This window comes from Manacus candei, unplaced genomic scaffold, assembly GCF_025592945.1.
Source record: "Manacus candei isolate 608988 ecotype Guabito, Panama unplaced genomic scaffold, ASM2559294v1 h1tg000028l, whole genome shotgun sequence".
Taxonomy (NCBI): domain Eukaryota; kingdom Metazoa; phylum Chordata; class Aves; order Passeriformes; family Pipridae; genus Manacus; species Manacus candei.
In genome coordinates, this window is record NW_026138076.1 from 9,404,988 (window position 1) to 9,426,422 (window position 21,435).

The window sequence follows — 21,435 nt, forward strand, 5'->3', positions numbered from 1 at the left end:
GGAATCCATGAGAGAAGGGGACAGCACTCCCGAGAATGTAGAAATCACAAAGGCAGCAAGGAGGAGGGGAGGTAGACGCAGCGCAGCAGTAGAGGGAGGAGGAGGGTGCCTGGATGCCTTTACCACCTGAGCCAAGGAGAAGACAAGGATGGTTTGGTGGGATCCCACCTGTAAGAGGAGAAAATGGACACAGCAATGACTCCCGCTGAGGAGGAGAGGAAACATTTATCTCATTTTTTGCACTCTGAAATTCAAACCCAGGGTCTAGTCAAGGATGCTCGCCACGGGATAAAAGATGGTGATTATCTTGAAGGTTTAACAAGCAGGACTGAGCAGCGACACCCTGCTAAGGATGGGACAGAGGGGAGTTTAAGATAAGCAAGCTTAGGATGAGGCATGACAGGGCTGCGATGGGGCCAAGTGTCACACTGAAGGATAGCAGAGAAGCCTGGGAAGGAGGGAAGGCAGGTCTGTCCTACTCCTTCTGCACTACAGACATCTGTGGGATCAATAAACTAACAGGGAACCTGTGGCTCTTGTGTGTTCTCCACCTATATTGTCCAACTGCACTCTGCCTTTGAGTGAAACACAAGTGGTTCGGGGCAGGAGCAACGTCGGTCGATCGGTACATCCTCACCAAAGCAGCTTCTGTCTATGTTTGGCTGGGGAGGTTTTTTAGGAAAGACTTAATTGGACAAATCTCAATGCTTCATCTTATTTCAAAAATGTATTTTCTTGCCTGTTTAGTGACCCAGTTCCCAAACAATATAAAATTTTAAAAAATGAAAACCTCATTTTGTCTGCTAAGATCTTACAGTTGCTGGCTCAGTGGAGGTGGGCTACTGGTGGAGGTGCCAAAAGGTGCAAAGTCCCCTCTGTGCTGCTGCTATTGAGAGAGGGAGCGGGAGACAGGTGTCAGAGAGGGACCTACTTCAGCAAAAGACCAGCTGACGTGTTGTTCCTAGCAGAAAGATAACCATGGAAGAACAAGCAAAAGCACCAGTATCTCTGCACAATTAGGCTCCAATTCCCAACTCTCCTAAGCTATAAAAATAACCACTCTGAATCTACATCATAAATAAGATCAAGCATATACATTTCATGGAGTTTTACCACAAGATTACCTGAAACTGTGTGTAGGAGATCACACTATACACCTTAAGGAGTATTTTAATTCCAGACAAGAGCAAAGACTTTTCTTTTTCTCATGGAAAATTATTACTCTCCTACTAAGTCTTTAATTTAATTTTATTTCTATCCATAACCTAGGTGCATAGCAAGTAAAGTAGAAATGAAGGGATTGCACATCCCCTGAAAATCAGAACCTACTCCTGCTAGGTCTCACCTGCACATCATTTTCATGGCAGTATTTTGTCCCAGCCTCTTTAGTAGCACCACCACTCAAATGTGCTGACCAAAAGCTTTCCATCCTCCAGGACTATCCTTCAGAGGCCTCTCTTCCTCTGCAAATACTCGGCACAGCTCCACAAATCAGCTGGCACGGATGTGCAGAGAGGCAGAGCACAACTTATGGGTGGGTGACACCAGCCTGCAGCAGCTCAGTCCCGCTGCTCCCCGCAGACCCAGGCACAGCACACAATGAGCCAAGGTGGGAGGAGTAGGGAGCTGAAGTGGATACTGCACTGAAATGAGAAGAGTGGAAAAAGAGGGGGTAACCACGCTTTGCTTTCCCACCCCATGCCATTGTCTGCTTTCAGGTAGTGCTTATAACTACAGCATGCACACACCTGAAGTGCAACATGTTCAGGATTTAGGCCAGTCCAAGACTCTGATTTACCTATAACTCGCTTGAGATTTGCAAATCAATCCTTGCCTGAGGCTCTTGAGCATGTGGAGTGACAGTCATGACAACTGCACACACTGAATCTCCTCCTGCTGCCTCAAATTCAGCTCAGTGAACAACACTCTCAGCGAGTTCCCTTGGAGGACACCAAGGGGACCTTGTTGCATAGACACAGTGATTGCAATTTTGCAATAGTCCTGGGCTATGCCAGATGCTTTTAATCTCTGTCAGGAGAAGCAAGTGATTCCAAGAGCATCTCCACACAATGTGCTGGAGTAGTCCCTAGCTGAACGTACAGCAAGGTTGCTTTGCTAATTTCTTAAAGCACTATCAAAATTCCTTACAAGTTTATCCTTTAATTCCAGTTGAAAAACAGGAAGGCACAAAAATCCTGTTGTAAGACAGCACACAAAATTCCTAGTGTTTGATGGACTTTGCCTCTCTAGACCAGTTTATAGCACACATGCTCTTCTATGGAAATCAACCCCTTCCAAGAATAATGCAAGGCACTATTATTTATAACAGTTACAAACTACAACAAGCTTGTATCTCAGTGAGTCCTTTCCCTCCGTCTTCTTGCTCTTGCTAACTCTTATCCTCTCATCTATTTTTCAACAGAAGGACTAACAAGGAATAATTTGAAAATGATAAATGATCGAGTTTATTTGCCAAGTCTTTTTGTATTCAAATATTTAATTTGTGCCTTCCAATAACAGCAGCATAGGCAGTAGCCTTTCTCCTGCCCTCCACAAAAGAAAACAGAGAAGGAATTAGCCACGGGTTCACATACATCGAGGTGTTCACTATGTGTGAGCTGGCTGCCTCACAGCCAGATGCTGCAAAGCTACTTAGCATCACTCCAGACTCCAGACTGTGCTTTAATGATGACATGTTGGGAAAGCCTGCAGCAAGTTAAAGAGACAAGAACTGTGCCCAGCAGCAGGTACAATGTTTTTTCATTCTACATGCTGGACGTGAAAATATGCTGGGTGCCACTGAAGGTCGTGGTACTCTCTGGACAGACAAGTAGCAAAGCACATCGGCTGGGTTCAGACTTGGCTTTCCCTGAAGACAGCACTACTGTTCTCATTTAAAACAAGAGCTGAACTTTAATTTTAGCTGATAAATTATAAGAAAAATCTGAAGAGGTCTTGATTTCTTGCTATGCATTCATGGTATTTTCCCACTAGAAATGCTACAGCTCAGTGTCCCTTAAAACTGAAGTTTATGCTGACCGGGTATGCTCTGAAAGAGCACATATCTGCTTCATTGTATCCAGGAATACTGGACTCCTCCTGTAACTGCCTGAATGATAGATGTCACACATTATGACACAAAAATATCTTCCCATGACCAGCCCTGCTCCAGTAGGAAGTCTGGGGAGTGACACTTGGAGATAAAGTAGAAGGCCTGGCCTGTGCCCTTCACACCTGCTTGATAGGCAGCTGCCTTGAGCTCTGCACAGTGGATCCAGGCAGGCTTACCCATGGTGATCCCAGCTGGGCTGCACCGCAGGGAACCGAACAGGCATTACTGACAAACCAGGGAGGGTACGATAAGCAAATGATCTGCATGCTGTGAAGCCAAATATTGGCTACATGAAGGATGGAAAAAGATATAACAGTGGTAAGACTTTATGAAGCACGATAAATATATTGCAAGCACTTTTCTGCATATGCAAACCTGAAAATTGAGTTCAGAGAATGCTGTTGGCTCAAAAAGCCAACAAGATCCTGTGCTCCCCTCTTCTAGCAGTACACAGAGTCCAAAAATATGAATGAACTGAAGCAATCTGGATCCTATTTGGTCGTTCAGCTCTGATGACTCATCTTCCCTGAGCTCTCCTTAGACTAATGACAAGGAAACACAGGCAGAACAGTATTGAACTTGGTCTCATTCTGGCAAAGTAGTGTACCCAGGATTTTATCACTAGGTACCACTTGCACTTCTTGTGTTACCTGTACCCCAAGTAAGAATTAAAGGTTTTATAGGCAAACAATCTGTTTTTCTCTCAAGCCACAAAAAATTTTTACTTGAATCCCCGGGCAGCCCAAAATTTTACCCAAATAAATTTTTGAGAAACTTGCTGTCTGATGGAGCTTAAGGAAAGCACCCAGTCAGGGTAGCTCCTGTAGGCTCTCTCCTTAAATCCAGTGTGTCCCCTTTGAACTGTGACCCAAAATGCTTCATGCAGAGTAAAGCCACACATTAAGTGCAGAAGCCTGAGTCAGCTACCCCCAACCAGGAGTAGTAATGTGAAGTGGTGGCTGTGATCCTTCTAAATCCTCCAGGTGAAAGCAAAAAAGATAGTTACACTCCTGAGACACAGTCAGTAGCGGTGCCAAGAGTGGGAGTCACCTCAGAGGCTGCCCTCCTCTCTTGGGAGTTCCTGCCCTTGCGAGTCCAGTCTGGCATCCTATGCAGCCCTTTATTTTTGAAGGAACAGGGTGACACAATTATTAAATGAAAAGTAAATGCTGAAAGCACAATTTTATGACTGAAAACAGTATCACCCTTGGATGTGATTTTTGGTTGGTGGACTACATTTCTTACCCTGGATTGAATACTCTTGTGCCTGTGAGCTTGCCTGCTTCCTCTGACCACCCTTTAAAAGGTACCTCTTCTCCTTAGAAGCTTCTGGGACCCCATCAGCATAAAGCAGTGTCTCCTCGACCTCCTAAAAGGGCTTTCTAGCCTTCCTCATGCATTCCCGAAGCTTTCACATCAGATGGCCATTTGCCTGGAGAGGGAACAAGCTTGGCTATCCCTCAGCAGAGGGGTCTGGTGCTGCCCACCCACATCGGGTGACACTGCGACGCTAATTGACGTTAATTTTAATGTCGATGTCGAAGTAAATCCCCTGATACCTCAGTTCCTCCGCTGGAAGAGTCAACCCGGCCCTCGGGAGGATGCAAGTGGCTGTGCCGGCTCCAGACTCGGGCTGCCGGGGTCGCGCCGGGGAGGGAGTTTCGGCCGTGAGCCTTTCTGCCGCCTGCGCTTCCCTCCAGCGGGGCCGGGCGGCGCTGGCGGCCGGGAGTGCCTGCCGTCGAGGCGGCTGCGAGACACCGCCCACGCCGGGGGTGGCCCCGCGTGGGTCCAGGGACGAGCGGGCGGCGCCTGCAGCAGACAGCGGCGAGGGACCGCGGACGCAGCGCATCGGCAGCGCCCAGAGAGCCGAACCGAGCCGGGGCGGGATGCGGGCTCCGCCGGCCGCCGGGGCGAGCCGTCCCCGCATCCCGCACTGACGGCCCCCCCCGCGCCCGCTCCCTGCTCTGGGGCTTGGCCGGGAGCCGGCGGCTTCCCGGGGCCGCGCAGCCCATGGCCAGCTCCGCGCAGCCCCCGGCGGCCGCGGCGGGCGGTGGCCCCGACGGCGGGTCGCTGGCCGGGAGCGGCGAGGCCTTCGGGGACCGCTCCCTCAGCCAGGGCCTGAGCGTGCTGGTGGGGCTGGGGCTCTGCGTGACCATGCTGGGGCTGGGCTGCGCCGTGGAGCTGGGGCAGCTGGGGCAGCAGCTGCGGCGGCCCGTAGGGCTGTTGCTGGCGCTGCTGGGGCAATTCGTGGCTATGCCGCTGCTGGCCTTCCTCCTCGCCCTCATCTTCGCCCTGGACGAGGTGGCGGCCGTGGCCGTGCTGCTGTGCGGCTGCTGCCCCGGGGGCAACCTCTCCAACCTCATGTCGGTGCTCGTCGACGGAGATATGAATCTCAGGTAGGCGCCCCGCTCTCCTTCGCCCCCAGCCGGCCGGGCTGCGGCGGCCCCGGGACGCGAGGAGGGTTGGCTGGGCACCTGCCGCCAGTGGAAGCGGGATGGACGGATGCGCGGACGGACGGGCGGGCACGGGTGGGAATCTGCAGCACTGCTCTCCTGCTTCTCCCGGGGCAGATCTTACGCGGACCCTGACACACGCCTCCTGCCCCCTCCCCAAAAAAGCCTGCCCGCGCCCTGGCCGGGGCGGGAAGGGGGGGGGTCTCTTGCCGTGAGAAGCGCCCGGCCGGCTGCAGAGCCCTCTTACTGAGGCGGCTGCTCCCCGGGCGGGCAGGCGGTGATCCCGTGTCTCTTTGGTTCCCCCGGAGCAGCATTATCATGACGGCCTCCTCCACGCTGCTGGCCCTTTTCCTGATGCCCCTCTGCCTCTGGATCTACAGCCGCCACTGGATCAACACGGCCGTAGTGCAGCTGTTGCCCCTGGGGGCGGTGAGCCTGACGCTGGGCAGCACCCTACTGCCCATCGGCCTGGGGGTGCTCATCCGGTACCGGCACCCCCGCGCCGCCGACCTCCTGGTCAAGGTAGGCACAGGCTCCGGGGGGAGGTGGGCAGCCGCGCTGCGGGGGGATGCCCGGGGGCGGCACCGGTGGACGGGGGTCGGACGGCAGTAACCTTTCTGGTCCCTCCAAACCGATGGTAGCTTCACACAGGCATATTCAACTACTTAGGTGGAATACCAGGACTTACAGTCTTGAAATAAAACGGTGGGGCAGAGATGGAAAGCGAGGGAAAGGGCGGGTTACCCCCTATCACAGTGCACGGAAAGGAGGGCAGCGTGGCACTGCACCCTGGGAGTCATCCTGGACCCTCTACCAGAAGCATTCCCCAGCATCCCACTTTCTCCCCACTTCCGCTGCACCCAGGGCAAGTGAAACCAACCTGCAGGCATGGCCATGCTTCCTGAAAATATGCAACTAAATTAGCTTAATTGTGAAAGGAAGAGTGAAGCACACGCCCTGGCTCTCTTGATTCCCAGCAAGTCATCCCAAAGCACAATGATGGAGGGTGACCTCAGCCCCTTCCTTTCCTGGGATATGATCAAACACCACCAAAATCCCAAGCCAGGAGCAAACCCAGGAAGGGGAACACAACCATGTTTCGCAGTTTAGGCTCTCTTAGCAAGTGTCTACCTCCTATGCTTACCCTTTTAAACTAATAACCCATGTGTTCAATGTCTGTATCTGTTGCCAGATTTCCCTGTGGTCTCTCTTGGTGACTCTAGTGATTCTGTTCATCCTGACTGGGACCATGCTGGGCCCAGATCTGTTGGCACACATTCCTGCATCTGTCTACGCCATTGCAGTGCTGATGCCTCTAGCAGGGTACGCCTTGGGATATGGCTTAGCCACGGTCTTTAAAATGCCCCCACACTGCAGGAGAACAGTGTCTTTGGAAACAGGATGCCAAAACGTCCAGCTCTGCACCGCCATCCTAAAACTCACCTTCCCCCCGGAGCTCATAGGGGGCATGTACATGTTTCCCTTGCTTTATGCGCTTTTTCAGTCGGCAGAAGCGGGACTCTTTGTACTGGTATACAAGATGTATGGAAGAGACAGCTACAAGCAAGATACACTCGGAGAAGAGGAAGACACAGATATTTCCTACAAGAAACTGAAGGAAGAAGAGGTAGCCGATACTTCATATGGCACAGTGACCACAGAGGAGCACAACTCCATTCAGATGGAGCCAACGCAGACAGCGCTTTAGGCGAGATAAAGAGGTGACTCCCTGGGATGTGAATGTGTGTTGTGCTTGCAACTGGGCTGGGGCTGCGCTCACCAAGCTGCCCAGCCTCCATTGTTTCTCCAGCTGCTCCCATTGTACAAGGTGATGTGTGTTTATTACCATCAGTTCTACTTCTTCAAAAAGTAAATGGGGGAGGGGGGGAAGGTAAAAAGTATCGTTGTGATGCAGACCAGTAACTGTAAAACTTTATGTAAGGAGGCTGCTGCCCGGCTGAGTGCAGCAGGAATGGGTAGAAGGAAGGAGACAGCGTTTTACAAAGGCAAAGCCAACTCGGTGCCAGTATGGATGAAGGGAAAAACCACCTCGCGCGTGTATCTCTGTGCCTCCCACCTGCTGTAAAAGCATTGTGCTCGTTGTTCTCACCACAAATACATGGCGAAGCCGAACCAAACCCGTGTTCTCCTCTGTCTAATCCCGCGGGGGTAATTAAAAGCCGCGTGCCCGGTTCACCTGGGGCGCTGTGTGTGGCGTGGGGTGATTGCCCGAAGCCCAGCACCAGGCGGAGACGGGAAGGGGCAGGAAAGCCGGCGCCCGTCGGGGGCGGGGGAAGCCCATCCCCGCCCCGGGGGTATTTAAGGCCGCCCCTGTAGGGAGGGCACTCCGGGTACGGTGCGATGGCGGAGGAGGGGATGGCGAGTTACCTGTACACCGCCTACCACCCCTACTCCTACCGCTACCCGCCGCCCAAGGGCAAAGGGGGAGCGGCAGGCGGCTGGCGGCCCCGGGGCAGCGGCTACTTCTCGGGTTACGGGGACGCGGCGGCGGCCGCCGAGTACTTCGACAACTACCAGCGGGCGCAGCTGAAGGCCATCCTGTCCCAGGTCAACCCCAACCTGACGCCGCGACTCCGCAAGGCCAACACGAAGGAGGTGGGCGTGCAGGTGAACCCACGGCAGGACGCCTCGGTGCAGTGCTCGCTCGGGCCCCGCACGCTGATGCGCCGCCGCCCCGGCCCCGCGGCGCCGCGGCCCCGCGAGGCGGAGCAGGAGCTGGGCAGCCCCGCCACCACCAGCACCCGCGCCGTGCGCTTCCCCCGCACCATCGCCGTCTACTCGCCCATGGCGTCCCGCAGACTCACCGCCTTCCTGGAGGAGCCGAGCGCGGAGCCGGAGCAGCGGCTGCAGCAGCAGGACAAGGCGGCGGCGGCGGCCGTCGAGGAGGAGCCGGCCGCGCTGAGGGAACAGCGGGAGGCGGAGGCGGCCGCCGTGCGGGCAAGCTGGGAGAAGCCCACCGAGGGTGGTACCGAGGGTGGCGCCGAGGCGCTGGGGCAGCGCCCGGCCGAGCCCCTGGAGCAGCGCCCGGCCACCACCCCGGAGCCGCCAGCGGCGACGGAGACGGGCCAGGAGGAGGAGGTGGAGGTGGCGGTGGCAGAGGCAGCGCGGGCAGAGCCGGCAGAGCCGCCGGCTGAGCCGCCGGCCGCACCCCAGAAGCGGGAGCCGTCGGCGGGCAAGACCCGCCTGCGCTTCCAGGTGAGGGGTGGCCGGGGGGGAGTGGAGCGGGGCCGGGCTGGCCCGGGAGGTGCCCGCCCCGTCGAGTAACTGTTGTCCCCGGCAGTTTCTGGAGCAGAAGTACGGGTACTACCACTGCAAGGCCTGCAACATCCGCTGGGAGAGCGCCTACGTCTGGTGCGTCCAGGGCACCAACAAGGTAGGGCTCGGATCGTCCCCGCGCGGCCCCCTCGCCGCCGCCCCCCTGCTGACTCCGGCCTCCCCCCAGGTCTATTTTCGGCAGTTCTGCCGGACCTGCCAGAAGTCCTACAATCCGTACCGTGTGGAGGATATCACCTGCCAGGTAAGGGACGCCCTCCCTGCCGCGGGCCGGGCGGCCCCTGGGTCTGGCCACCCTCCCCGACCGCCGCCTTCTCCCTCAGAGCTGCAAGCAGACGCGGTGCACCTGCCCCGTGAAGATGCGCCACGTGGATCCCAAGAGGCCCCACCGCCAGGACCTCTGTGGCAGATGCAAAGGGAAACGCCTCTCCTGTGATAGCACATTCAGTTTCAAATACATCATCTGAGTGGGATAGGGTTTTTTTTTGGTTTTGTTTAGGGCTCTTCTAGAAGACTGCAAGTAGAGCAGATTTTTTTTGTTGTTGGTATTGTTGAAGATACTTAGTGAGGTGTAGCTAGGAAAGCATGAAAATAAAAGTACTGCAAAGCATACTCAGATGATCAGGTGGGTTTGTGCTCAGCAGAGGGTGCATATTGCAAATTCTGTAACTTGCACAGGGGAAGAGCCCACAAGTGTTTTGTAAATCGGTGATGGTTTTGGAAGTACCTGGCTCAGGACCTTGTAGCATTTCAGGCGGATACAGTTTCTGTTACTGCTCCTACTCTTGAACTAGTCAAACACTTGAAGTTAACATCAAATCAACATCTACAGTAGTTAGTAGACCATCATTCATGAACTAAACACATAATAGTATTCACTTACTGTACCCACCTCTAGTCCATGTAGAAAGTATTCTGCACCTGTTTTTCATCACTAGAAAATGATTGAGAAAAGCTGTGTAAGAACTAGGTCACTCTTACTGGTACAGCTGGTCTGCATTTAGCTAAGCTGGTATTCTTGTCTGTAGACTAAAACCAAAGAAAGCTTTTCAGGGATAGTTTTCACAAAATGCTGAGGAACAGAGTCACTGATATTATAGTCTCATAGTAAATGTATTGCTCATCTTTCTTGTGCAAGCTTATCAAGAGAAGTGACACTTCTGCCTGGCTTCTTCTTCAACTTGTAGATAAAGCACTAGAGCTGTGCACTTACTGGATTACACTTGAGGAGTTTGATCTAGTTATGGTTTAGATGCCTGCCACTAGGGAAGGATCAAACTCCCACACCCTTCTGGGGTTGGGTTTGCAACTAGGAATTGTATTCTTGGTGTTTGGTAGTAATGACAGAACCAGCACTGTTTACTCCCAGATAATGCTCTCTGTGGGCCGTTGGTGTTTTCAGTGGTGATGCCCTCTGTAGGGCCGTCATACTTCAGCAGTGTTACAAACTGACTGGGACTAACTACAGCATCACTATCTGAGCAGATTCAAAAGCTACTACAACCTACACTGCCACCCCCAGTCTACCCTTCAGCTAAGGAGTTGGGTAAACTTAGAGGAAAACATACTTTTCTGAGAATGCTACTGAACACTAATTTTGAAATAAAACACCATAATGCACAAAGCCTTTTGCAGGACTCTAGATGTAGCTTCTCTTTGAAAAGAGTGATTTATCTTGGTTATCACAAATTTGTCTACATCTGTACCTAGCTTACTTGAGACCACTGTTTTAAAGACTAAAGGGAGAACTATTCTGAGCCCATGCTGTACAGCAGCTTCAGGGCCAGGTGGTTTTGCATCTCCAAGTGGAAGCTAGTATATGGCTGGATAGGCAAACAGTATCCCTTGTACAAACATGTCTGTTTTGAGGGGCAGTGTTAATCCTATAGGCTTAACTCGTCTTGCTGTAAATTCCTGCTTTATTTCAATATACCCCTTGAACCTGCTGCAGTGACTAAGGCTTAATGCTTCAGTGACAATTTATTGCCAAGTAATTTTATTTATTCTTGCTGCGTTCATTATTATAGCAGCATGAGGCATTCTGGGAACAAGTAGACCTATCCCCTGCAGAGCAGAATACTGTTTTATTTCATACTTCTACCTGAAGTGTTTTTCCCTGTATGACAGTGAAAGTAAATATCCCTTGCTTTACCAGCTCACTCAGGCTTTCACAGCAAGTTTCATCCTTGCTCTGATCAACTTGAAAAGTACACCTGCAGCTGGGCAGTTTCCTGTAGGTGTGTGTGCCTTGTACTCACCTGTAGGTACTGTAATGAGCAGTGGCAAGTCTCCAGCTTGAGGAGGAATCAGTTGGGGCCCTCTCTGCAAGCCATCCAGCCACACTGCCTTAGCTTGCAGTTGCAGCTATGATCTAGGATGTCTTCTAACTTCTGAGCATATTCCCCTCTAAGGGTGTTCTTCAATACATTTTCCTATTTGCCTTCCCCATTCTAATGGTCTGTTCCTGATGGATGCAGTGAGAGCCTGATGGTGATGAATTTGTGCACATTGATAATGAGCCTGAGAACTGAAGCTCTGTGCCATGTCAGTATCAAATCATATGGCAATTAATGGCAATATGAGCAGTCAAGTGCTTCCTACTTTTACATGTATTCTCACAAGTGTTGCTTTGAGGTTTACTTGCTGTGAAAATGGTGACTCTTACGTGATTATTATCAGTAATAGCCCAAAGTGAAATTTAGTACAACTTCAGGGTTGTCATCCCCACTAAGCACAGCACTAAGCAGAGCAGCAGTTGGTTCTGCTTGATAAGATGTAAAACAGGCTGATGTGAACTTGGTGCTTCAGCAGCAACTTGTCCAAGCAAGCAGTTGATGAAGGCTCCCAGGGCAGGTAGCAGCAAAGAGCCACCCCTGCTTTCATTAGCTATTGCCAAGTTTTGTGACTTGGAGGAGTAGAGGGCAGTGGGCAGCCATATTAAACAAGTTTTCCTTTATCCTGTAGCATTCCTCAGTTCCATAGTAGCTCTACATGTCATCCCTCTTACAGAAATATATTCAATGCTTTTACTGCTAGATGCTAAAGTACAGTTCTGTATTTCTCTAGTTCCTTTTCAGTTTTACTGCCCTGTCATGTCCTTGACAGCACACACTGTGTGTCATGGGCACTGGTTCCCAGACTCAGCAAGAAAAAGGAAAGCAACTCCTGACCTATGTGATTATGCAAAGTGGAAAGAAACAGCCTTTGTGTTGCCAGTTCTTCAAAGATATCTTGAACTTGCCCTGTACGGCTTTTTCATGACGGGATTCTTTTGCACATGTTAGCTCAGTCAGTGCTATATTTGCTGCATCTTATTGGAGCTGTCTGATGTTTTGGTTTTTTTCTAGACAGCTTTACCATAGCTTCAATTTGGAACAGACCTGGCATCAGGTAATGCAGGGTGGCAGTTTATGCAGTAGTTGAGGAGTAATTTTTGAAAAGCTTCACAAAGTTAAAGCAATATCACACAGTCAGCTGGTGTTCTTCTGCTCCATTGGGCAGGTTCCACTAGCCATTATAAATGGAGAAAGATGTAAAGCATAAGGAATGACATATATGAATTCAGGTTTGAGTTTCATGAGAAATCCATTAACAGTTTCAGAAGATGCCTAGGAAAATGCTGCTGCAATGACAGGACATAAAAGGAAAAAACCATGACTTCAGGGCACCCAGGTTTCTGTTGTCAGTGTTTGGTCTGCTTGGCTAAAGTATTTAAACTCTAGCTTGTAAAAATACACAAAATGACAGATACAATGTCTTTTATTTTTACAAAAAAAGCTGGTAAAAGATGATGTAAATAAAAGTGTAATGTGCCCCTAAATAAAACTACTTATCCCTGGTAAATACTAATTAAATAATTAAGAACACCATCTACAGTACCACAAAACCATCAAAATAATTCAATTTTATCAGGGACAGGGAAAAAAAATACAGTGAATATGGATGTGCCTTGACCAGTTACAGAACTTGTTAGGATAACATAACTACTGTCAGCAGTCCAACAGTGTGCACAGTGCCTTCAATTAATGCATTTCAGCATAATTACATTTCTAGTGGGGTCTAATTCCCTCAAAAAGGCAGAGCTAAGAATTTCAATTCTACATTCTAAACTCTGGAATTAGAGCCCATTTAAAAAAAAATCACAGTGGGTAAGAGATGTATATAAAAATACTGGGTGTTCCTTTCAAATCACAGGAATAGTGGGACTACATTCTTTTTTTCTGGTTTTTTTTTGTTTGTTTTTTTTTTTTCTACAAAATGCTATTGGTTTCAACAGAATCCAGTTTGTTTTATGCTACAGACTTTGACACTGAACTATGAATATATTGCCTGTTTGCATGTTTTGGTAGTCAGTAATTTATTTTTTTTCTATATAGTCCCAATTCCTTAGGCTGCAGTTGAGTCATGAAGATGCATATACGTGCATTCAAACTCTTCAAACCCTGCAGACTACTCAGACTGCAAGTACTGGATGTGACTACCACGAGGGAACCCCCCTTCCCCTCATAGCTTTATACACCTACTGTTTTAACAGTGCATTGCACAAATTTACAAGAAAAATACTGGTTTTGCACTATACAGTTTCTAGAATATATACAGAATAAAATAAGTTAACTTCTAATGAGAATTGCTGATGGGCAGCATATATCTTTAATATACATTTTAAAGTCTCTGCAGGCAGCTACTTTTTGGTTAGTTGTTATCAATATTTGTAACATAAGCACTGGTCAGAGAACTGAGCAGCATTCCAATAAAGTTAACAGATATATTATTTCTTTTAGAAACACTGGGAAATCCCAGTTGAAAATATTATTAAATGTCCTAACATTTACACACTATGAGGATTAGATCTAATAAAATAAAATTTCTTCAAAAATAATCTTGCAGCTCTTTTAAGCATGCTCTGAGACCTTATTTAACAATCATCCATACCTTCAAAAAACAAACTGTCACCTAGCCATACATTCTAACTCACACACATAATTTCCTTATTACAGACAACAAAAGCAAATAAAACACTGAGAAGTCAATGGTTTTTGCAGTCGTAAGTCATTCTACTCATGTTGGACTGCACATTCTTCATGACATTGCAAAGTGTCTCGTTAGGTATTAGTTGATGATTATATCTACTACTGCTGGAAAAGCCAGGAAGCCTTGCAGGTCTTCAGCCAAAATAAACCAGCCTTGATTTTAGCATCATCCCACCTGCGATACTGATTCAACCCGTAGAGGCTGTTACTGCAAATATCATTTAGAGTTCTGTTACAACAGAAAATAATGCATATGTATGCATTACATTTAAGCCCTTTTCCTTTCATGTAGTTTTTATAGATAAATTTAATAAAAAAATACTACTGCCACACAGGCTGCTGTGTAGAAAGAGCAGTCAAGTAGGATGTTCACTTCAATTTTCAGATTTTTACTTCTGATGAAACAGTTTCTTGCTGTGATAAAATTGTGTTGGTTGTCAGGATTGCTGGAAGCTTGTTTTTATGTTTTTCATGAAAGGTGCTCAATAATAGTCTGAAGTGTCATCATCATCAGTTCTTTTCTAAATGACAGCTGTTCAGAATCCAGTGCTCACAAGATTTATTCCTGGCCTGATCTTCCCTAGAAGCTGATAGGATTGCACCATGCGTAGAGACTCTCGAATTTCTAGATTAAGTTCCATCAGCTTTGAGCTGGCCTCAGACATGTCTTGGTTGGAGCCTACAACTGCGAAGCTGCCGGTCTGGCCAAGCGTCTGGTGACGGAAATATATGTGCAGCAGTGTTTGAACTGGGTCATCTTCAGAACTGCCAAAGATGTCGTGGGGCCAAATAGATCTGTAAACACACAAATATGGATTTAAACATTAAAAAAATTACATGTTTACATATTCTTATTCTTTAAACAGACACTTGAACAGAAGACATCGGAAAATGCAAGAGAAATGTTTCTTCTGTAGAGTCCTGATAATTAACTATCATTTCTAAAGAACAAGTACTAGTATTGCTTTTTTTTTTTTTAAATTGCAAGAGCTTTAATGAAACAACAGTGCTTGTCCTTTTCAAAAAGGACATCCAGCAAGAGCTGAGAAAAACCTGGAATAGTGCCTATCCCTGTTTTTAATTTAAAAAGGTCCACTAAGAAACAACTGAAAGCAATCCTTAAGCACTTACCTGAAAGCCTTGACCTGTGCTACAGCTGACACAAACTCCTTGTTTCTCAGGGTTTCTATGAGAGAGTGAATAGCTGTTTCTGTGCTAGCTTGGGAAGCCTCTGCAATTTCAACTTCTTCAATACCACTGTCAGACGCAGCCTCAGCCTCTTTCAGACAGCTCTCCAAAACAGCAAGTTCTTCGGACATGTTTATGACCTAAAACAAGTATAAGTTACCTTTTCTTGTTTAAACTATTTTCAGCCAATTTAATTTTCAGCAGATCAGATTTACATTCCCCCCCTTTACATTAATAAATGAGAAACAGAAAAAGTACACCCAAATATTTGCTGCAGTTGTTCAAGTATATAGTTAATTTAATGTAATGGCCCAAGCGTCCATGTCAGGTATTTGGGCTTTCCCCCAATGAAGTTTCCTTCCTAGTTCTTTTAAAATTAATTTCAAAAAACACATTTCTTTTCCCCTACGTTACTTAATAACAAACTGACAAGAAAAGTTAAACACTACAGAAAAGTATAGGAATGGTGTTACTACAAGGACAGCTTAAATATGGAGAAAAAATCAAGAAGACTGGTAACCCAGCCAAGGAATTGTAATACAGCCTGTATATAATAATACTATCTTTGGCTTTAGCACCAGTGCATGAGTAAAACACAAGGGCATCTCTCAGAACATGATTCTGCATCTGACTAAGTTAGGCAAGAAGTGGGACTGCTGTGATGCCAACCTTCCACAACATTCTTCACATAGAAAAAAACTTATTTGCAGTCTCTACAAAAATCTGAAAATACAAGTGAGGAACGTACTATTTTTTTTTTCCGAAGCTACTCATAAGCCAAAGACTCTCACCCAGCTTTTTCATTTTCCTCCCTACTATATCAAGTAAGACCCAGCCTATTTGTTTTCCTGCTACCTCTGTTTATTGCATTCCAGAGCCAGAGGAGAACTTTCAGAAGATATTATTAATAGCATAATGCATACAGATTAACTCAATTAACTTCACGTACGTACCACATGCACAGCTGAAGGACACCTTTTACTTCTGAAGTTACTACAACTAAAAATCAGGCATAAAACATCTAGAACATGCTACTAACTGTGCTTGGGATGGGAACTCAGGTTGCAGAGGAATTGCATGGTGGCTGCAGTGACACAGTTAAATAAATCAGTTGGTAGCAAATGATGGTGTTTGTAATAGGAAACACCAGGATGATGGAAAGGGGCTTTGTCACAGAACGCTGTTGAGTGCAGTTGATAAGCCTTGATTGTAGCTTGATTAGAATACACCAGGAGCACTACTGAAATATTTAAAATCCTCATCACTGGACTCCCTGCATTCCTGTTTTTTTAAGAGCTTTGAAGATGTACAAAAATCAACACAGATAATTGAACATCTCAGAAAGTTCTTGTAAGGTCTACTTAAATCTCTTAATAATTGGCTATAAAACAGCTGGTACCCTCCTCTAGTTTCTAAAAAGATGTCCCACTGATGAAAATGTTATCCAAGTGTATTTTAAATTGTTTGACTTTAAAATGTCAACAATTACAAGCTAAATGGCATGATTTTCATTACCTCTGCTTCTTTTTTGATTGTTTTTACTTGACTGATGAGTTTGCAATAGGCTTGGAACAGAAGCAGCAACTGAAAATGCAACTTGTATAGCCTCCGACACAACTCCAGCTCCTACAAAAGTAAGCAACATTGTTATAGTGAGGAAGTGAAAAACTTCTACTATCCAATACAAGAAACAATAAGTCACAACTTCTTCAGTATAGAATGAGCAAAATTAGAAGTAGTTACTTGGTTACTAAAGAAAATGCCAAAAATGTTCAAACTAACATAGCAAGAAGCTAATGAAAAGCAGGTGAAAGCTTCATTGAGTTCTAGATTTACAGGTAGCCCCTCTCACACAGATTTAAAGTTTATGTTTTAGTATGTTGCATTTCCAAGAAGGGGCATAGGGTGGAATGTGAAGTGATTCAAAAAGCATTTTGAAATGTCTGGATCATTTCAAGATTTCATATCTTAAAAACAAGACAGTGTTTCATAGATCACTTTTATTATTGATATTTTACTGTTTTAAATTCAAAATCTAATATCCATAAGAAGCAGTTGTGGTCTGTAAGTATGGAGTCTTTCATAACCATGAGTATTTGTATTGTAAGCACAGTATATAACCTGGCCCTTAGCTTACACTGCCTGACGAATAAGGGGAGAATAATTCCATTCCTGGAGGCAAGAATAATGTTTCCTTTATAAAAGATAGCCTTTATTCTATTTTAGAAAATACCATGTCATATATTCTTAAGGAAATGAAATAGCAGCATTAACTTATACACTGTCTTGGTTCCATTTTTATGCATCTAAAACACTAGTCAAAAGTGCAGACAGTGTTAATACTGCTTTACATACAGACATAAAAGGTACTGCTGATGGAATAATCTTTATAATGTTCTACTATCTATGGGATCCTATTATCTACAAAGGACCAACAGCTCAATGGGTTAGATGATGCAAAATTCAAGCACACAGCATTTCTATAATAGTCTATGACAAGACACCATTATTTCACAAATGGACGAGACAGATGGACACAATTTGGTGACTGGCATGATTAAGTATTTGATAAATCAAGAACCATCACTTACTGCTAGAATTTCCATTTGCTAAGCAAGAAGATGAGCAGGTCACAAAAATACAAAGAAAGAAAAAAGAGCAAGAATTAGTGTAGGAAATAATTTTAATTAGGGTAAAAGATGTCCCAGGTAAAATGGAGGAAGAAATACAAGTAACATGCTCCAAATACACCCTGAATGTTAAAAGTTAATAGACTGAATTTGAGATGAAACTACTTGCTGCTATAATTAAAGATAGATAGCATTGGCTTTGATGTCCCACAGCATAAGTAACACATAACCCTGGTCTTTATACATTGTGTAGTCTGAAAGGTCACAAATTTAAGGTAATCAAAATCAAAGACATTTAGGTCTGGACATCTGTACAATGCTTCTTACTTGTTCTGTACCACTAGAGTTTAAGCACAAATAATGCCTTTCAAAATTTGAAATATAATGTTAATTTAAATTCTGAATTCAGTTTAGAAAATTCCTGGCTTTGCTAAACTCAATTCTCAACACCTCTGAGAGATTTCTGTAATGTAATTGCACTTGGTTTTTAAAAGCTATTTCAGAAAAATGTTTGGGAAAGAAGGAAAATCATCAGAAAATATATTTGTCAGACTTAGGGACATGAACTTCACTTCTGTGCTTTGTACAGCATTAAGTGTGTTGATGGCATTTAAGCACATACAGTGGTCATAGCAAACCAAATGACAGAATACCCTGATTTGGAAGGAACCCACAAGAATCATGAAAGTCCAACTCCTTGCCCTGCACAGACAACCCCACTGGACCCACACCATGTGCCTGAGAGCGAAACATATGGAGATGCAACAGACAGAAGCAGTTGAGCTTTACTAAGCACATGATTGTACATGATGTGTATAATAAATTATATACTATGTGATGAACAGGCTATAACAGGCTGTAACATTGCATGTTTGTGTTACACTGCATGTTTTTTTTCTGCACTCTGTGCTATTATATACACAGCACAATTATTATACAAGCAAAAACTTCTGATGCACAGAACACTGAAGATTTTGAACAGCTAAAGTCACCATGAATTTGATGAGTAACTTTAATGAAGCACAGAGAATCAGATTTGAGAAATGGCAGGGTTGACTATTTAATAATTTTAGTCATTAAGTTCCAGTGTTCTTAAAGCCAAGTCTCATTATTACTGTAAGCCATAATTAATCTCTTTCCTCCAACACCTTGATAGCGATGTTTTAAAAATTCAAGAGAGGTTTTCTTTTAAAAATGTCTTTGTGCTGCTTCAGTGTTTTTCACATACATGCTTACTTGAGAAATAATCTGATTTTTCTACCTGCCTGTCCTGTAGAAACAGTCTAGCCAGAGTCCAGGTGCATTCTTTCAGGCTTGTGTGTACTAATAGCAAGAACTGAATAATTAGATTTACTTGCAAGTCTGCTGGCAATGCACAAGCCAGAACAGAATTAATCTCACTATTTCTTAGCTGTAAGAACCACAGTGCTAAAAATTAGTAAGAAAATCTTATTTGTGTTAGTGAATGAAAAATATCTGTTCTCCTGAGCAAATTTAGAACTTCTGTAAATAGTGTGTATTTATGAAGCAGGATAAGAGGACTCTGCCTTCTCAATGGACACTATATATTAAAATGATTTTAGCTGAACCTGCGAGTACAAGCAGCACATAAAGAATTACCAGCATGCCCCGCAGGCTAGGACTGAAAACCAAAATGAAAACAGGTCCCCAAAAATAATCAGTGTGAACGGTCACATAAATGCTTTTTCAGAGGCTATCTTCAAACCCTGCAGAAACTGGGAAGAACAAGCAAAACTGCCTCACTTGGAATCCTGGATTTTCTCTGTACAAGCTATTTGAAAGCCTGCATGTTGCTTTTCTTCCATTTCTGAGTTTCCCTAGCTATACAGTGGGAACAGTAACATTTACCTTCACAGTTTCTTGGTGTATATAAACAGCATTATAAATATGGACTGAAATACATAAATGCTGCTTTTTTTATTAATATATAGAACATTTACTGTATTGTAGTAGTAAATGTTGCTTCCTATTTCTAAACACGTACCTGTCAGCATACAAAGATTTAAACCAAGTGTAAAATGCACTAATACTGTGTGTTCATAGGCAAGACAAAAATCCTTGCAAATGGTAGCAAATTATTTTGCTGGTTTTGCATTACCTATACTTGTATGCATGATTTCTTTTTTAAATGTGCAACTTCAATGCAGTAAAAAAATCAACAGCATATTATCACGTTTCGCTATTCTAAAAATTCAGGTGCATTTTGTGATTAAATTAAAACAACCCAAACATATATATATATATGACAGCAAAAGAAAACTGTATAAAAGAAAAAATAGTCCAAAGACACCACAGACATTTATGTTGTTGAAGACTATATTTTTAGCAGCAGAAACATGACCAAGTGCATCAATGAATAAAGTTGAATAAAATAAATAAAATTCCTCCTTTCTTAGCTTGGATTTGGGATATTTGCAAAAGATAAGTTCATCTGGTACCTGCAATTCTACTTTCTTACATCTTTCACTGTTCTTATTACAGGACTTAAGATGGCAGATTCCTTGTACCTACTAATGTCAGTTTTTGGATTTGCTTTTTTACCAACAGTGTCAATATTATGCAGCTATTCTATATTAAAATAAAAACAGTCCTAGTCCACTTGGGGAAAAGCCATCACTTACCACAGCAATTAGTAATATTAACATGGATGACTGCCATGCAAATACATAGAAAATATTCAACTAGTATTAATAGGTTACTGCACCTATTGTTAGATGACATCTTGAGAAGTGTTTTGTGAGCTTTTTGTCATACTCTTACTTTACTCCCTGTTCCTTTTCACCCTAATAATGGCTCCAGAAAGTCTTATGTATTTATATATTACTAATTATATTAAATTCTGTAGAGGTTTTTGGGTAGGACTGTTTATCTGAGCATATAATTAGAATGCTAATCTTTTTTCCTTCTAGAAACAGCAGCAGAAAAGCAGACTTGCTAGTACACAGATGGTATCTAGTCTGCTTATCTACTCAGTGTTATTAAGTCTAGAACCCAAGGTTGCCAACTTTTATTAAAAAGACCTGTTTTTATTAGACTACCACTTCATAAGATTCTGAGTTTCCAAAAGATACGATGATAACTGAAATGAAAAGCTTTTCATGCATTTTTAATCTCTCTACAAATATTGGAATTTTTGTGCAATAATGATGTTTTTTTAATGTCATATCCTGAGACTCACAAATGACGTACACCTACCTGGGCATCTGTGTTAGTGCCATGAATACCATCATCAGTACCAAATGTTCTTTTGCAATCTTCTAGCCACTGCAAAATAAATATAATCAAGATTAAACATCTTCTGAAACAGAGCAAACTGAAGACTGTGCTAAAACCATGTAAGACATTTCATCAAGTCTTGCACATTCTTGGATTACGTGAAAAATTGTGATATGAAATCAATTTGTTTACCAGTGCTGTTTGCAGTAATGATATCCACTCTGATATATCACTTGTATTTTTTTATTGTGTCCCTTCTGTTGTAAATTTCCTTCCTTATCCAAGATGGAGATAGTACACTTCAGCATAAATACTAACCCCCCTTTGGATACTGTTGCAGTGAGACGTGTGGGAGGGTGGAGGCAGAAACATCCCTTTTATTACATGAGATCATATTTTCTCTTTACTTGCTGCACAAGGTTTACCCCAACATAATTTATCAGCATTTAAAACATAGCACTAATTCACATTAGAGAGAAAGACTGTTCTAT

General features: G+C 44.8%; 3 protein-coding genes across 17 annotated transcripts in view; 2 read left to right on the top strand and 1 right to left on the bottom strand.

Annotated features, from left to right (window-relative positions):
* Window positions 1–5,107: 5,107 nt before the first annotated feature.
* On the top strand, window positions 5,108–7,687 carry SLC10A4 (solute carrier family 10 member 4). Of its 2 annotated transcripts, none has more exons than XM_051790075.1 (3): window positions 5,108–5,508; window positions 5,877–6,087; window positions 6,758–7,687. In XM_051790075.1, the coding sequence occupies exons 1-3, from the start codon at window positions 5,123–5,125 to the stop codon at window positions 7,271–7,273; spliced, it is 1,113 nt and encodes a 370-aa protein (XP_051646035.1). In that variant the 5' UTR covers window positions 5,108–5,122; the 3' UTR covers window positions 7,274–7,687. The 2 variants fall into 2 exon arrangements, with proteins under 2 accessions (XP_051646035.1, XP_051646036.1); XM_051790076.1 differs by having other exon boundaries at window positions 5,946–6,087.
* A 198-nt stretch (window positions 7,688–7,885) lies between these two features.
* On the top strand, window positions 7,886–12,777 carry ZAR1 (zygote arrest 1). 4 transcript variants are annotated; one of them, XM_051790069.1, is made up of 4 exons: window positions 7,886–8,781; window positions 8,867–8,959; window positions 9,029–9,103; window positions 9,183–12,777. In XM_051790069.1, the coding sequence occupies exons 1-4, from the start codon at window positions 7,927–7,929 to the stop codon at window positions 9,324–9,326; spliced, it is 1,167 nt and encodes a 388-aa protein (XP_051646029.1). In that variant the 5' UTR covers window positions 7,886–7,926; the 3' UTR covers window positions 9,327–12,777. The 4 variants fall into 4 exon arrangements, with proteins under 4 accessions (XP_051646029.1, XP_051646027.1, XP_051646028.1 ...); XM_051790067.1 differs by having other exon boundaries at window positions 8,867–9,103; XM_051790068.1 differs by having other exon boundaries at window positions 9,029–12,777.
* FRYL (FRY like transcription coactivator) overlaps window positions 12,731–21,435 on the bottom strand; it is a 159,854-nt gene continuing 151,149 nt past the window's right edge. For 8 of the 11 annotated variants that reach the window (XM_051789874.1, XM_051789872.1, XM_051789875.1 and 5 more), the window contains 5 exons: window positions 20,924–20,992; window positions 17,669–17,686; window positions 16,593–16,703; window positions 15,021–15,217; window positions 12,731–14,684 (listed from right to left, as the gene is read on the bottom strand). In XM_051789874.1, coding sequence (XP_051645834.1) covers window positions 14,426–14,684; window positions 15,021–15,217; window positions 16,593–16,703; window positions 17,669–17,686; window positions 20,924–20,992 — 654 coding nt within the window. In that variant the 3' untranslated portion in view covers window positions 12,731–14,425. The remainder of the gene's footprint in view (window positions 14,685–15,020; window positions 15,218–16,592; window positions 16,704–17,668; window positions 17,687–20,923; window positions 20,993–21,435) is intronic. The other 3 variants (XM_051789871.1, XM_051789876.1, XM_051789869.1) reach the window with 1 other exon arrangement.

Bases quoted from the DNA above. Each gene is read 5' to 3' on its own strand.
- SLC10A4 (XM_051790075.1), top strand. From the start codon at position 5,123: ATGGCCAGCTCCGCGCAGCCCCCGGCGGCCGCGGCGGGCGGTGGCCCC. The intron at 5,509-5,876 runs GTAGGCGCCCCG...CCCCCGGAGCAG, and splicing joins GACGGAGATATGAATCTCAG to CATTATCATGACGGCCTCCT. The intron at 6,088-6,757 runs GTAGGCACAGGC...ATCTGTTGCCAG, and splicing joins CCGCCGACCTCCTGGTCAAG to ATTTCCCTGTGGTCTCTCTT.
- ZAR1 (XM_051790066.1), top strand. From the start codon at position 7,927: ATGGCGGAGGAGGGGATGGCGAGTTACCTGTACACCGCCTACCACCCC. The intron at 8,782-8,866 runs GTGAGGGGTGGC...TGTCCCCGGCAG, and splicing joins AGACCCGCCTGCGCTTCCAG to TTTCTGGAGCAGAAGTACGG.